Below are 13,227 nucleotides of genomic sequence, written 5' to 3' on the forward strand. Positions count from 1 at the left end.
TGATTTCAGCGATCACTAAAGGATGCAGGGTTCGGGGAAGAGCTGCACTTCAAGGGTGTGATATAGACAGCCTCACCTAAATACAAAACATTAGTGGCCACTTCCACAGTTCGAACCCGTGACATATAGATCAGACGGAAACAACTTTACCGTTACTCTAAGGCTACCCTTCATTTCAGTGAACACACTTAAACAAGTTTTGTAACATTACTCCATAGGAGATAAAACGATAAACGATAAGTTCAAGTCTTAATTAAACTTCAACGACCATATTTGGGGAGCATTTGAAGCATCCGTCTTTATTATGAGCCGCGGTCAAAAAAATTGGATCTCTATTGTTACATATTTTCCTTAAGGGTCATGGTAATTGGTATTTCCACCAAGTCAACAGTAACACCATTATTGTTCCACCAACCGTTTGATTTAATTCATTATAAATAGCATATTGTATTTGAATTTGGAAAGAAAGAAGAAAATTGATTCTTTATTCTTTTATAGAATGTTTTCTTAAAAGTTACTTGTCTGAAAATGAAAAATTGGTACAGTATATAAGAAATCCGCTGTGGCTTCCAATTCTTCTTTCATTTTGCCTTTGCTTCTTTTTTCTTTCTTTTTTTTATTTCAAACAAAGATAATGAAGATATTCCCCCTATCACACTGCTAATCTAGGAAATGCTTACCTACTTCAAAACCAATTACCAATTACCAATTACCAATGCAATGATTTTGCTTTTTCTTGTTTATAAGTATTTCCTACATGAAGTCCTCAATATTCATCCTCACTATAACCAACTTTAAGTGCTCAATGGTGGATTTCTCTCAGTCGTCGATGGAGGGACGTGTGTTGTTTGGGAGCTTCCGGCCACGTATAAATGAACTAAACAGATGCAGAGCTCTTGAAGGTTGTGCATATGGCACCATATGTGCAGCACCTCTTACAGTGGCAAAGGTCAATAAGTTGCCATACTCTGTTTGCCAACCTCCCACCTGTTTAACAACACAAACGGTTGATTATACTCATCATTTGCGTTGTTGGAAAGAAAGAATTCGATATTACATTACCTGTCCTTTGTGAAACCAAGCTCCATATGGGACTGTAATCTTGAACCCCATGTCATGAGCTAGCTCGCGTACAAGGGTCCTGGAACCAAGCAATGGCACTACAGAATCTTGGTCTCCGCTGCAAAGCAAGTAAATTCAGAATCAAGCAATATTGATTTTTAGGACTAGAAAATAGACCAAAACTATTGACAGTGTGTGTCTACATTGGAATCTTTACCTGAAAATCCAAACAGGAATATGGTTTTGGATTATTCTTTTGAGCAATGGAAGAATATTGATGTTTCCGTCTACGTCACTGTAATTCAGAATACTGCAATAGAAGTAAGAATCCATTAGTTATAATCTGCAAGTTCAACACAACGGTTCGTTGAAATTTATGGCCTTTGACATAGTAGGTAAAGCATAGAAGTCAAAGGTTCTAATTTGCTAGTGAAATAGTAACATCATAGATGTAATCAGTTATTGTGTGTATGTTTATCGTTCAATATGAACTTGATATTTTACACTTACCCACTGCACATCGACCAGCTATACGCCAAGTTGGTCCTATTTGCATGAAGTGCTTTCTGAACCTCCGGAAGGTTAAAATAGAAGCGCCTTTCATAGCTCATGCACACATCAACACCTACACTCATCTTAGTAGCCTGCAAAGGGGGAAAGAAAGCACTATTAAGTTCCAGCAGAAAAACAGATCTAAAGAAGTTGAGCGAATGAAGAGAACCAAAATCACAGTACCATTTTCCTTAATCGCAACTCTTGTTCCACTATGGACGGATAGCACACATCAAGAATCACGTCATAATTATTTATATATTCACTAATAATGTGGTTTGCTTCAGATATGGCATTATTGCATTCATGTGAAACATTGTGTGGACTGCCAAAGGTATAATCCTCAAAGTCACACTGATTCATAATTGCTAGGCCTACTTCATCAGAAATCATCCCATGAGACCAAAAGTATTCATAGGTTGCTGGAACATCACGATCAAGTTTCAGAAGTGGATTCCCAATCTGACAAAGAAAATGAAACATTTAACGAGCATATACCCACAGAAAACTTCTCCAGATAAATATGAAGAGATAAAGAAATTAATAGGGGTATAGTTTGCTTACTGCAACTCCTTTAATGTTGAACTTGTATTCTTTTGAATGTTCGTTGTGGTCAAGAAGAGCAACAGCTAATTGTGGAATGTAGTGCCCTGAACAAGAAAAGATAAAACTATGTCAGCCTGGGGGAATATTACCAGCAGAAGAGAAAGAACAGAACAGAATCACGAATCTCATTTCTTAACGACTGATCCTGCTAAGCACAGGCTTAGGACTAAATCCCCTTTTCCTGACATGTCTAAACGTCACAGGACTCCTAAGGGACCAGTTGAAGAAGGACAAGCTAAATGAAAATAATTAGAAGACGATTGCCTAAATCCAGCAACAAATTTTCAAAGTATCCCTCTGAATAAGGGGCTGACATTTTTTAAAACGAATTCCTATAATTCTCTTTAAGCATCAACAGCAATTATAAAAATATATTCTTCATCATCCACAGCAATTACAAACATATATAGTTTTCATAAGTTTGATAGTTCAAAATGAGAACAGGAGATAATTTGATTGTTCAATGTCTTTGACCTGCATAACTTTCTCCTGTGAGATATAGTTCCCTTGATCTGAATTCCGGGAATTTCTTCAACCATTCCATCATGAATATATGCATATCCATTGCTGCCAGAGAAAGAAGAAGGCTAAATTTCAGCCATTTGGTAGGATTAAATACAACTAATGCATGATCATAACATCGTTGTTGCTTTTTCTTTTACCAGTTTTTGCATCACCAGTTATGTAGTCTGAACTTGTATTTGAGTATGACCAGCCTACTCCAGCTGGAGATTCAACAAATAGGAGATTTGATGCTACAGTGTACAAAAGAGAAGAAGTGGTAAGTTCATTATCTTTACTCATTGTTCTAAACAAACATGTAGTAATCAGCTCTTCCCAACCCTACTGAGCATACCTTTATTCCATGATTTTGAGTTTCTTCGAAGACCTCGACCGTCACCTGTGGGAAAGAATGGTCCCAACTCTGTAAAGGCACCCCCGCCAATTGATGAGCAACCTGGGCCTGAAACACAAAGATAAGACCTTTTATTGTTCTTGACTCTGCCTTGACATAATTCACAACATTTTAATTTAAGAAATATCCAGGAAAAAGAAATATAACTCTGCAAGATTCTACCTTTTTTTCACTAGTTTAATCAGGCTTACTCATAAAAGATGTAAAACTTTCACTCAATTTGAGTGAACTCCCAAGTAATTCAAAAAGATTGAGAATTCCATGTCATCATAAGTTTACTCTTATTTTTTAAGTTCTAAATTAGTTCAGTCCAACTACTGTAGTAAGTTCCATCTCACTATCAAACTTAACATCTTGTTAGCTTGTGACATAAGTAGCTGCAGAGTAATTAACATGTGCTTTCAGCACTCAGATTGAATACACGCATAGATACATAAATATATAGAGTTTGCGTTTGTGTAAAAGGGGGGGGGGGGGGGGGGGCAGTTTTTGTAAGTACAAAAATGAACAAGAAAGTTGTTTCCTTTTTCTCGAACTTTGAAGTGAATACACAAAGCCTTAAAAAACATGACACACAACAAACGAAAAACAAAAGCTCGAACTCCAAGCAAGTAGTACCAACCACAAACAATATGAAAGTACACATAAATTCCAATGCACATTTTGCTTAAAAATGGAAAAGAAGAAGTAAAAAAACAGACCTCCATTGAGCCAAAGAGTCAGAGGTTTATGATCAGGATTCACCTCAGCTTCAACAAAGTAATAAAACAAACTCCTCCCAGCTTTCACATCAACATCCACATACCCTGCATATTGCCTAAAACTAACCTTAGGTTGTCCAGGCAATGCCTTCACTAAATCCTCCTCTGGATACCCTTTTCCTCCTATTACTAAACTCACAATCACCAACCCACAAAACCACCACATACCCATCTCACTAAAACTCATCAAGATTCAAACTTTATCCTCTAAAACAGGACTCACTCAATTTTCTCTCTTATAAAAGGAAGAAGAAAAAACAAAACTTTATAACAGAAAAAGAAAATGGAGAGGATAATAGCACGTGAATTGCGGGATACTTTCAAACAGAAAGCAATTAATTTTGCTATATATAGATAAAAGAAAATTTAACCAAGAAAAAAGAAAGAGAGGAAGGAATGAGTAACGTGAGTAAGTGTGCAGGTTTTGTGATGGGGTTGGTGAGTAAGTGCGGTGGTGTTATGATAGGCTTAATAAAGACTTTGCAGCTTTACAGTAAACTTTAGACAGAGTTTGTTATAGAGAGAAGAAAGAAATAGACGTTAGGAAGTTGCAGATTTGCAGTGTCCAGTGGGTGCGTAGTACACCACCCACCCCAGGTGAGTAAGGGTACCAGGGGTATGACCCTATGAGAATTAAGAGCTATATTGGCTTTTTTCAAGAACAAGAATCAAAGAAAGCTTATTCTAGTCAAAGAAGGCAGGTAATACATGTATTTTGTTTTGTTTGCTATTCTGATATCAGAATTGGATTAGCAGAAAAGCCATATATTTATCCACTTGCATTGAATCACAAAACAGTGCTAAAATGGTGTGGCAGGTTCTGAAAAGTTTCAATTTTTGCCCCTTACATTGATAGATTTTTAGCTAGCATATTGGCATAAATTTGATTGAAATTTAAAAAAAAAATTATTGAAGTTGTATTGAAAAATAATTTTTGAAAGTTGAAATTGTGTTTAGACACGTATTTTATTTGAAGAAAAGTTTGAAATTTTGTGAGCGAAAGAAAAAATTTCACCAAAAATTAAACTTCAAAATTTTTGAAGATTTTTTTCCCCAAAACATGATCATATTTCATAAACAAACAATGTTTTCAAAAAAAATTTGAAAAAATAAAGCCAAAATGTATTGTCAAACGCAGCTTAGTTCATCTATATTTTCAATGTTAGCAAATCGTCTCGTATTAGCTTTTACCGTTAAAAAGAAGCTCCAACTTGAAATGATTTTAGTCTATATGTCCGAAATTTTGGAGAAAGAATATTCATATTTATTCCTCGACTTTTTGACTAAGGTTTAAATTATTATTTTTTTATAGGAGCTCTGTTTAGGATCGAGAATAAAAAAGAAATTTTTTTTTCTTATGACAAGAGTAAGTTTAGACCAAAGTTTAACGAAGGAATAGTGCAAGTGAAAACTTGATCCTTTTCCCTTTTAATAATATCACTGAAGTGGTAATTACAAATAATCTTTTATAATAAGTGTAAATAGTAACTAGGAAATAAACTAAACAACTTATTATAAAATATTAAACTATATTAATAGAGTAAAAATACTTTACGCCGTTAATATTAAATGTCCTGATTAAATTCTATTTTTATCATTATTAAGTGGGGTTGATAGTGGCGTAGCCGCACTATGTCAGGGGTGGTCAAGTGAACATCCTTCGTTGGAAAATTATACTGCATATGTAAGTCAAATATTACTTTAAATGGTATCTATTATATTTTGAACACCCTTAATATAATTGAAGTAATGTGTTATTCATGGATTCAAAGTTATTTGCCCATTTTGTTTGTCAGAACTAAATGAAACCACTGTCTGTGGTATATTTGACTCTTTTTCAATCTAAACTTTTTCCTAATAAATAACTTTTAAAACTTAAAATTTGTGTAAAAATAAATAACTAATATTAAATGTAGTTTTTAATTAAAAGTTATTTCTTAACCAAATTTTATAATTTAAAAGTCAAGCTCTACAAAAATTCTTTAACAAAAGCTCTTTTCAGACTACAAACTCTCTCGACTCTCTTTTTCTTAGTTTTATGCTTACGTTACCGGTAAAACTTCTATTGTTGTCTTTCTAATGTTAATTTGGTTTATAATTATATCTCTAGCAAGTATTTTTATTGTTTAACTAAATACTGCGTAGTTTGATTTAAAAAATTTGGCGCATCATTCATCGACCAAAAAAATAAAATTATTGTCGTGTTAAAAATTTAAACAATCTTGATTAAAATTCTAACTACGCCACTAGGTGTTGGTATAGGGCTGGAGTAGGAAAAGGGAAAGAGAAGATCTAGATGGAAGGGGAATTAATATGGGAAATTAGATGTGTGATCGTTAAATTTAATTAAAAAACTTTAACATATCAAAGTTAAGTATGAATCGACATAAGCTCCAATAAATAGGACTACTAAGTAATAGCAATAATACTTCTATTTGATTAATCGTAGGGGTCACGGGACAAATCTTAGCCACAAAATTATACGAGTAACATGTTATTATTTGACATAATTTCATCCGTTTCATTTAATTAATGACGATATACAGTGAAAATAGGGACAACATTTGCTTTTTGCTTTTTGGTTTAATAAATTGATTTTATTCTCTTTGTATTTGAAAAAAGAAAAGAAGAAGTGGGGGTGAAGAAAAGGTGCTTTTGGACTAATTCTAAGTTAAATAAAAAAAGTGAAGCCAATAATTTCCCCACAATTCAAGTTTGAATTAAAGGGAACTAAAAAGAGTTATTTTAGGGTCCTTTATTATGAAATAAACTCCTCTACACTCACAATGTAAAAAAAAGATAAAATTAGAATCTTGACACCTTTACTTAGTTATAAACGACGCATACAAGAGTGGAACAAACAAAATAACCTTGTGACAATCGAACTTTTGAACATATAAAATATTAAAATATAATTTGACAGCTCTATCGAAAATTGTCGTTCAATTCCAAATTAATAGATTATTGTACCCTGCAATGTAAAGTTATTGCAAGCTGGATCATATAATTACATATAAACATGGTACAAACTAGTTTAGTACTCCAGTTCTAAGAATATTAAGGAAGAATTATTAAATTCATTATCCAAATATTTTATTCTGAGTATCAGAGAATTGCCTCAATATTGATGCACAGGAGTAGTAGTATTAATAAATTGCCAGAAAAAAATTGAAAGCAAAGATTTGGAATGGCTGGGGACAAAGCACAAGGTTTCTTCCTCTTTGTACTTCTTCCCAAAAGCCCCATACTAAATAAATACGTATATAAATTAAAACTAAATAAATAATTTAGTACAATCATCCTATCCACATCTACATACGTGTAAGACCACACGTATGCATTTCAATTTACTGGTAGAAATTATTTAATTTTTTGTTTGGAAAATATTATATACTTTCTAATCATCATTAATCATGTAGTGTTTTAATTTCAAACTACTCCTTGAAGTCACATAGTAAAAAAAATTTATACTTTAGTATTTTCACTTAGTTAACATTTTCCTCGTATTTACGTTTTCATTATCTTTTATGTTATTATTGTTGACCATTTGCTTCATAACTTATAATCTTGAAGGTCAGCTTAATACTAAAATAAAATATTTTCTTGGTAGTTAGATTATTAATCATTGCTTGAAAAATATTCTTTTTTATCAAGATGGAATATGGGAAAATGTAAACTAGTACATTTTTTTTTGTCATCACCATAAGTTTTCAATCATAATAAAATTTCAACATTCTTTACATATTAATTTAGAGCTCTTCTTCACTGAAAAGGAGAACGTATACAATCAACTAACTTCGTGAATTTTGACATGAAAAATGAACTCTATCAATAAATTGCAACTCAATCTCATAAAAAATAAATATTAACAGTTATCCAATGCCATTAATTTTAATCCTTGCACTATCCATCCTTCTAAAATGTCATATCTCGCGATTATAAACCGCATTTCACACAACGAATATTCACATGGTAGTTGTTAGCCCCTCGGCTTGATTGATCGAACATGGCATGGGCGTGACGAGGGATTTACATGATGGACCTCGGCACAGTCCTATGATGGTTGTGGCATCATGTTGACAAGAATGTCTGACATGGGCAGGTATTGATGGGCATGGACTGTAGCACGATGGCATGTGGCTTAGGTGCCAAGACATGACAAAACTATGGTATTGGCGTGACCATGGCAAGGCAAAGGCAACGGGAAGCATAGCAAGGGCTGAAAAAGCTAAGGCAAGCTAAAGCAGGGTGTGGCAAGACAGATGGGCACGGGCAAGGTAGTGTCATGGGCGGGTTGCGCATGCAGAATGGCAGACATTCGCGCAAGACATGTTGCACATTGGCATGACGCGAAGGCATGACAAGACTTCGCCTGTTGGCGCCAAAGTTCGAAGGTTGCGCCCATGTGCCACGCGCATGCAAGGCAATTGAGTGGTTACCTGATTTCCAGCAATGTAGGTTGTGTGAGTTTAGGGCAATTGTCTTTTGAAATTCGAATATTTGAAATCCTTCGCAGTTAGGGATGTCAACTGCTAGTTTAGGATAAGGCAGATATGCCAAAAACGTGTGCCTATATATATAGGTTTGGCAGACTTGTCAAAGGAAGAGTTAGATGTCTTTTGGTTATCTTTTGGTAAGGTTGTTTCATGTGTTCTTTGTAGCACGAGTTATTATACAAAGTTGGGAAGTGATTCCTATAAACTGTGTGCCTTGTCTGATTTCTGTATGTTGTTATATTCTAAGTGTCAAACCAAAACATGAGGAAAAATGAAAGAGGGCTGAGTCATTGTGTGTGATTGTCGTGCAGTGTCAAAATGAAAAATATTGACCCTGTAACAACTGGTATCAGAGCGACGTCGGGAAGATCTTAGAATTATCATGGCAGGAAATGCAGAACTTCGTGAAAGATTTCAGAAGTTAGAGGCGCTGGTGGGAATAACTGATGACGATGTGAATCTGGTGTATATTTTAACGCAGATCCATGGTGTTAACACATAACTTCAACACTTCGTGAGAGTATTGATACCCAACTCGTAGAATTCTAGGCTTTCCACGAAACTGCTGAAGAGCGGTTGAAAATTTTACAGAAGAAAACAAGGATCTTAAGACAGAAATTTATATCCTTCGACGGGCTGTTGCAAATGTGCCCCAAGGAGGTGAAGAATACACCAAAATTAAGATTCCAGAGCTAAAGGTATTTGATGATGTGAGAGGCGCCAAAGACCTAGAAAACTTCTTTTGGAATTATTCAATTTACTGATAGAAATTATTTAATTTTTTGTTTGGAAAATGCTATACACTTTCTAATCATCATTAATCATGTAGTGTTTTAATTTCAAACTACTCCTTCAAGTCACATAGTAAAAAGATTTTATACTTTTATTTTCACTTAGTTAACATTTTCCTCGTATTTACGTTTTCATTATCTTTTATGTTATTATTGTTGACCATTTGCTTCTTAACTTATAATTTTGAAGGTCAGCTTAATACTAAAATAAAATATTTTCTTGGTAGTTAGATTATTAATCATTGCTTGAAAAATATTCTTTTTTATCAAGATGGAATATGGGAAAATGTAAACTAGTACGTTTTTTTTGTCATCACCATAAATTTTCATTCATAATAAAATTTCAACATTCTTTACATATTAATTTAGAGATCTTCTTCGCTGAAAAGGAAAACGTATACAATCAACTAACTTCGTAAATTTTGACATGAAAAATGAACTCTATTAATAAATTGCTACTCAATCTCATAAAAATTGAATATTAACAATTATCCAATGCCATTAATTTTAATCCTTGCACTAGCCATCCCTCTAAAATGTCACATCTCACGATTATAAACCGCATTTCTCACAACAAATATTTACATGGAAGTTGTTAGCCCCTCGGCTTGATTGATCGAACATGGCATGGGCGTGACGGGGGATTTACATGATGGACCTCGGTACAGTCCTATGATGGTTGTGGCATCATGTTGACAAGAATGTCCAACATGGGCAGGTGTTGGTGGGCATGGATTGTAGCACGATGGCATGTGTCTTAGGTGCCAAGACATGACAAGACCATGGTATTGGCGTGACCATGGCAAGGCAAAGGCAACGGGCAACAAAAGCATAGCAAGGGCTGAAAAAGCTAAGGCAAGCTAAGGCAGGGTGTGGCAAGACAGATGGGCGCGGGCAAGGTAGTGTCATGGGCGAGTTGCGCATGCAGAATGGCAGACATGCGCGAAAGACATGTTGCACATTGGCATGACGTTAAGGCATGACAAGACTTCGCCTGTTGGCGCCAAAGTTCGAAGGTTGCGCCCATGTGCCACGCACATGCAAGGTAGTTAGGCAGTTACCTGATTTCCAGCAAAGTAGGTTGTGTGAGTTTAGGGCAATTGTCTTTTGAAATTCAAATATTTAAAATCCTTTGCAGTTAGGGATGTCAACTACTAGTTTAGGATAAGGCAAATGTGCCAAAAATGCGTGCCTATATATATATATATATATATATATATATATATATATATATATATATATATATATATATATATATATATATATAGGTTTGGCAGACTTGTCAAAGGCAGAGTTGGATATCTTTTGGTTATCTTTTGGTAAAGCTGTTTCATGTGTTCTTTGTAGCACGAGTTATAATACAAAGTTGGGAAGTGATTCCTATAAACTGCGTGCCTTGTCTGATTTCTGTATGCTGTTATATTCTAAGTGTCAAACCAAAACGTGAGGGAAAATAAAAGAGGGCTGAGTCATTGTGTGTGACTGTCATGCAGTGTCAAAACGAAAAATATTGACCCTGTAACAACTGGTATCAGAGCAACGTTGGGAAGATCTTGGAATTATCATGGAAAGAAATGTAGAACTTCGTGAAAGACTTTAGAAGTTGGAGGCGCTGGTAGGAATAACTGATGACGATGTGGATCTGGTGGATATTTTGATACAGATCCATGGTGTTAACACAGAACTTCAACACTTCGTGAGAGTATTGATACCCAACTCGTAGAATTCTAGGCTTTCCACGAAACTGCTGAAGAGCGGTTGGAAAATTTACAGAAGGAAACAAGGATCTTAAGACAAAAATTCAGATCCTTCGACGAGCTGTTGCAAATGTGCCCCAAGGAGGTGAAAAACACACCAAAATTAAGATTCCATAGCCAAAAGTATTTGATGGCATGAGAGGCGCCAAAAACCCGGAAAACTTCTTGTGGGACTTGGAGCATTACTTCTCTACTGCTCACGTCCCGAAGAAGGACAAACTTACCATGGCAGTGCGATGTTGTAGAGGAGATGCAGTGCTCTGGTAGCGTATGAAAAATGCGGACGATGAAAGTGCTAGAAGACTCAAGGTTGATACTTGGGAAAAACTTCGTGACGCTTTGAGGGACAAGTTCCTGCCCAGTAACTCGTCTTGGGTTTCTAGGGATCGCTTGAAGCAGTTGAGACAGACTGGTTCTATTTGGGACTATGTGAAGGATTTTTCATCCTTGTTGCTGGACATCCAATATATGTCTGACGAGGATAAGCTGCATAATTTTATTTCCGGAATGCAAGGCTGGGTACAAAATAGAAGTCGTAGGCACAAAGTTAAAGATCTACCTAGTGCAATTGCGGCAGTGGATGCATTGGTGGATTTTCGCTCAACCGATCTAACTTTTGATCCTGCCTCTTCTTTTAAGCCTACGAAAAAAGAGAAGAGTAAGGACTGGAAGAAGGACAATTGGAAGCAAGATGGAAATGACAAAGGCAAACGAAAAATGGATGCTTCTTCTTCAAAAACAAACAGGCCAACGGGTGGTGAAAAGGTTTGTTGGACATGTAAAAAACCTGGACATCATGCACGAAACTGTCCAAATCAAGCAAAGATAAATGCTCTTCTTGCTGAGGAGAAGAAACAAGGAAAGGGATAGGAAGTTGCTGCTTATGTGAATTTGTTACGGTTGTTGAACACTTTGGCTTGTGTAACTATGGCGGATGATGAAGAAAATGCTGCCAAGGAAGAAGTTGCATACGTGAATGCTACGGGGGATGATTTGGTTGATGCTTATTCCACACTTATGTATGTGGATCTGAAAATTGGAAACAAGAGTGTCATGACCATGGTTGATACTAGAGTCATGAACACCTTTGTTGCCTCCAAAATTGTTCAAGAGTATGAACTGCAAGTGACAAAGTGTTCGACGAAGATGGAGGCTGTGAACTCAATGGCGCAACCTGGTTATGGGGTGGCGCTGGATGTCCCGATGATATTGGGCCATTGGTCTAGAAAGTTCAACATGACATTGGTGCCATTAGATGATTTCAATGTGCTGTTGGGAATTGATTTTTTGAAGAAGAACAAACTCGCTCTAATTCCCCATTTGGATGGACTTATGTTCATGGGGGAGACAAACCTCGACTTTGTGAAAAGTATTCAACCCTGTGGGGATAAAAGATAGAACGTTGGGATAACTGCTTTGATTTCTGACATTGCATTTGAGAAAGGCTTGAAGAGGAGTGAGGAAACTTACCTTGCTGCACTCGTTGAAGTCAAGCCAGATGTGCGGATTGAAGTCCTAGATTGTGTTGCAGATTTGCTGAAGGAGTTCAAAGATATGATGCCACCAGAATTGCCAAGGGAGTTTTCACCAATGAGGGAAATTGATCGCAGGATTGAGCTTATTTCTAGATCATTGCCGCCTGCACGGCCTCCTTACCGCATGTCGCCTATAGAATTGATCGAATTAAGGAAGCAATTGTCTGACTTGCTTGATGCTGGGTTGATTCAACCATCAAAGGCTCCATATGGTGATCCTATTTTGTTCTATAAAAAGCTGGATTCAAGATCCGGTCCCTTTGATTCAAGATCTGCTGGACATGATTTCGAAGGCTAGTTATTTTACTAAGTTAGACCTAAGGTCAGGCTATTGGTATATTAGGATAGCCAAAGGAGATGCCTATAAGACCACTTGTGTAACTAGATATGGTCTTTGAATTTCTTGTAATAATGTTTGGGCTAACTAATGCCCCGGTAACTTTCTGTAATTTAATGAACAATGTTCTTTACGAGTACCTTGATGACTTTGTAGTTGTTTATTTAGACGACATTGTCATATACAGGTGGACCCTTGATGATCATTTATCTCACTTACGGAAAGTGCTGGAAAGACTTAGAGCCTATCAACTCTATGCCAAGATGGAGAAATGTGAATTTGCAAGTCGCGAAATAAAGTTTCTAGGCCATTTGGTTAGTGAAAACCAAGTGCGGATGGACCCAAAGAAGGTGCAAGCAATACTTGATTGGCAAGAACCAAGCAGGATAAAGGAATTAAGGTCATTTTTAGGCT

The 13,227-nt window shown here is 35.9% G+C and overlaps 3 protein-coding genes across 3 annotated transcripts; 2 read left to right on the forward strand and 1 right to left on the reverse strand.

The window, feature by feature from the left end:
* Positions 1-549: 549 nt before the first annotated feature.
* On the reverse strand, positions 550-4,381 carry LOC104095600 (serine carboxypeptidase-like 42). The gene is made up of 10 exons (XM_009601755.3): positions 3,838-4,381; positions 3,077-3,184; positions 2,883-2,975; positions 2,695-2,787; positions 2,179-2,264; positions 1,798-2,076; positions 1,573-1,706; positions 1,280-1,372; positions 1,063-1,180; positions 550-987 (listed from the first exon to the last, which is right to left on the reverse strand). The coding sequence occupies exons 1-10, from the start codon at positions 4,082-4,084 to the stop codon at positions 820-822; spliced, it is 1,419 nt and encodes a 472-aa protein (XP_009600050.1). The 5' UTR covers positions 4,085-4,381; the 3' UTR covers positions 550-819.
* A 6,830-nt stretch (positions 4,382-11,211) lies between these two features.
* Positions 11,212-11,811, forward strand: LOC138910107 (uncharacterized). Its single transcript, XM_070201331.1, has one exon. It carries the CDS (start codon positions 11,212-11,214, stop codon positions 11,809-11,811), a length of 600 nt encoding a protein of 199 aa, XP_070057432.1.
* Positions 11,812-11,868: 57 nt separating this feature from the next.
* Positions 11,869-12,774, forward strand: LOC138910108 (uncharacterized). Its single transcript, XM_070201332.1, has 2 exons — positions 11,869-12,310; positions 12,386-12,774. The coding sequence occupies exons 1-2, from the start codon at positions 11,869-11,871 to the stop codon at positions 12,772-12,774; spliced, it is 831 nt and encodes a 276-aa protein (XP_070057433.1).
* Positions 12,775-13,227: the final 453 nt, after the last annotated feature.

The sequence above is a fragment of the Nicotiana tomentosiformis genome, chromosome 4 (genome assembly GCF_000390325.3).
Source record: "Nicotiana tomentosiformis chromosome 4, ASM39032v3, whole genome shotgun sequence".
NCBI classification, from domain to species: domain Eukaryota; kingdom Viridiplantae; phylum Streptophyta; class Magnoliopsida; order Solanales; family Solanaceae; genus Nicotiana; species Nicotiana tomentosiformis.

Bases quoted from the DNA above. Each gene is read 5' to 3' on its own strand.
- LOC138910108 (XM_070201332.1), top strand. From the start codon at position 11,869: ATGGCGGATGATGAAGAAAATGCTGCCAAGGAAGAAGTTGCATACGTG. The intron at 12,311-12,385 runs GTATTCAACCCT...CATTTGAGAAAG, and splicing joins AAACCTCGACTTTGTGAAAA to GCTTGAAGAGGAGTGAGGAA.
- LOC138910107 (XM_070201331.1), top strand. From the start codon at position 11,212: ATGAAAAATGCGGACGATGAAAGTGCTAGAAGACTCAAGGTTGATACT.
- LOC104095600 (XM_009601755.3), bottom strand. From the start codon at position 4,084: ATGAGTTTTAGTGAGATGGGTATGTGGTGGTTTTGTGGGTTGGTGATT. The intron at 3,185-3,837 runs GTCTGTTTTTTT...TTTGTGTTTCAG, and splicing joins GACTCTTTGGCTCAATGGAG to GCCCAGGTTGCTCATCAATT. The intron at 988-1,062 runs GTAATGTAATAT...GTTGTTAAACAG, and splicing joins CTTGGTTTCACAAAGGACAG to GTGGGAGGTTGGCAAACAGA.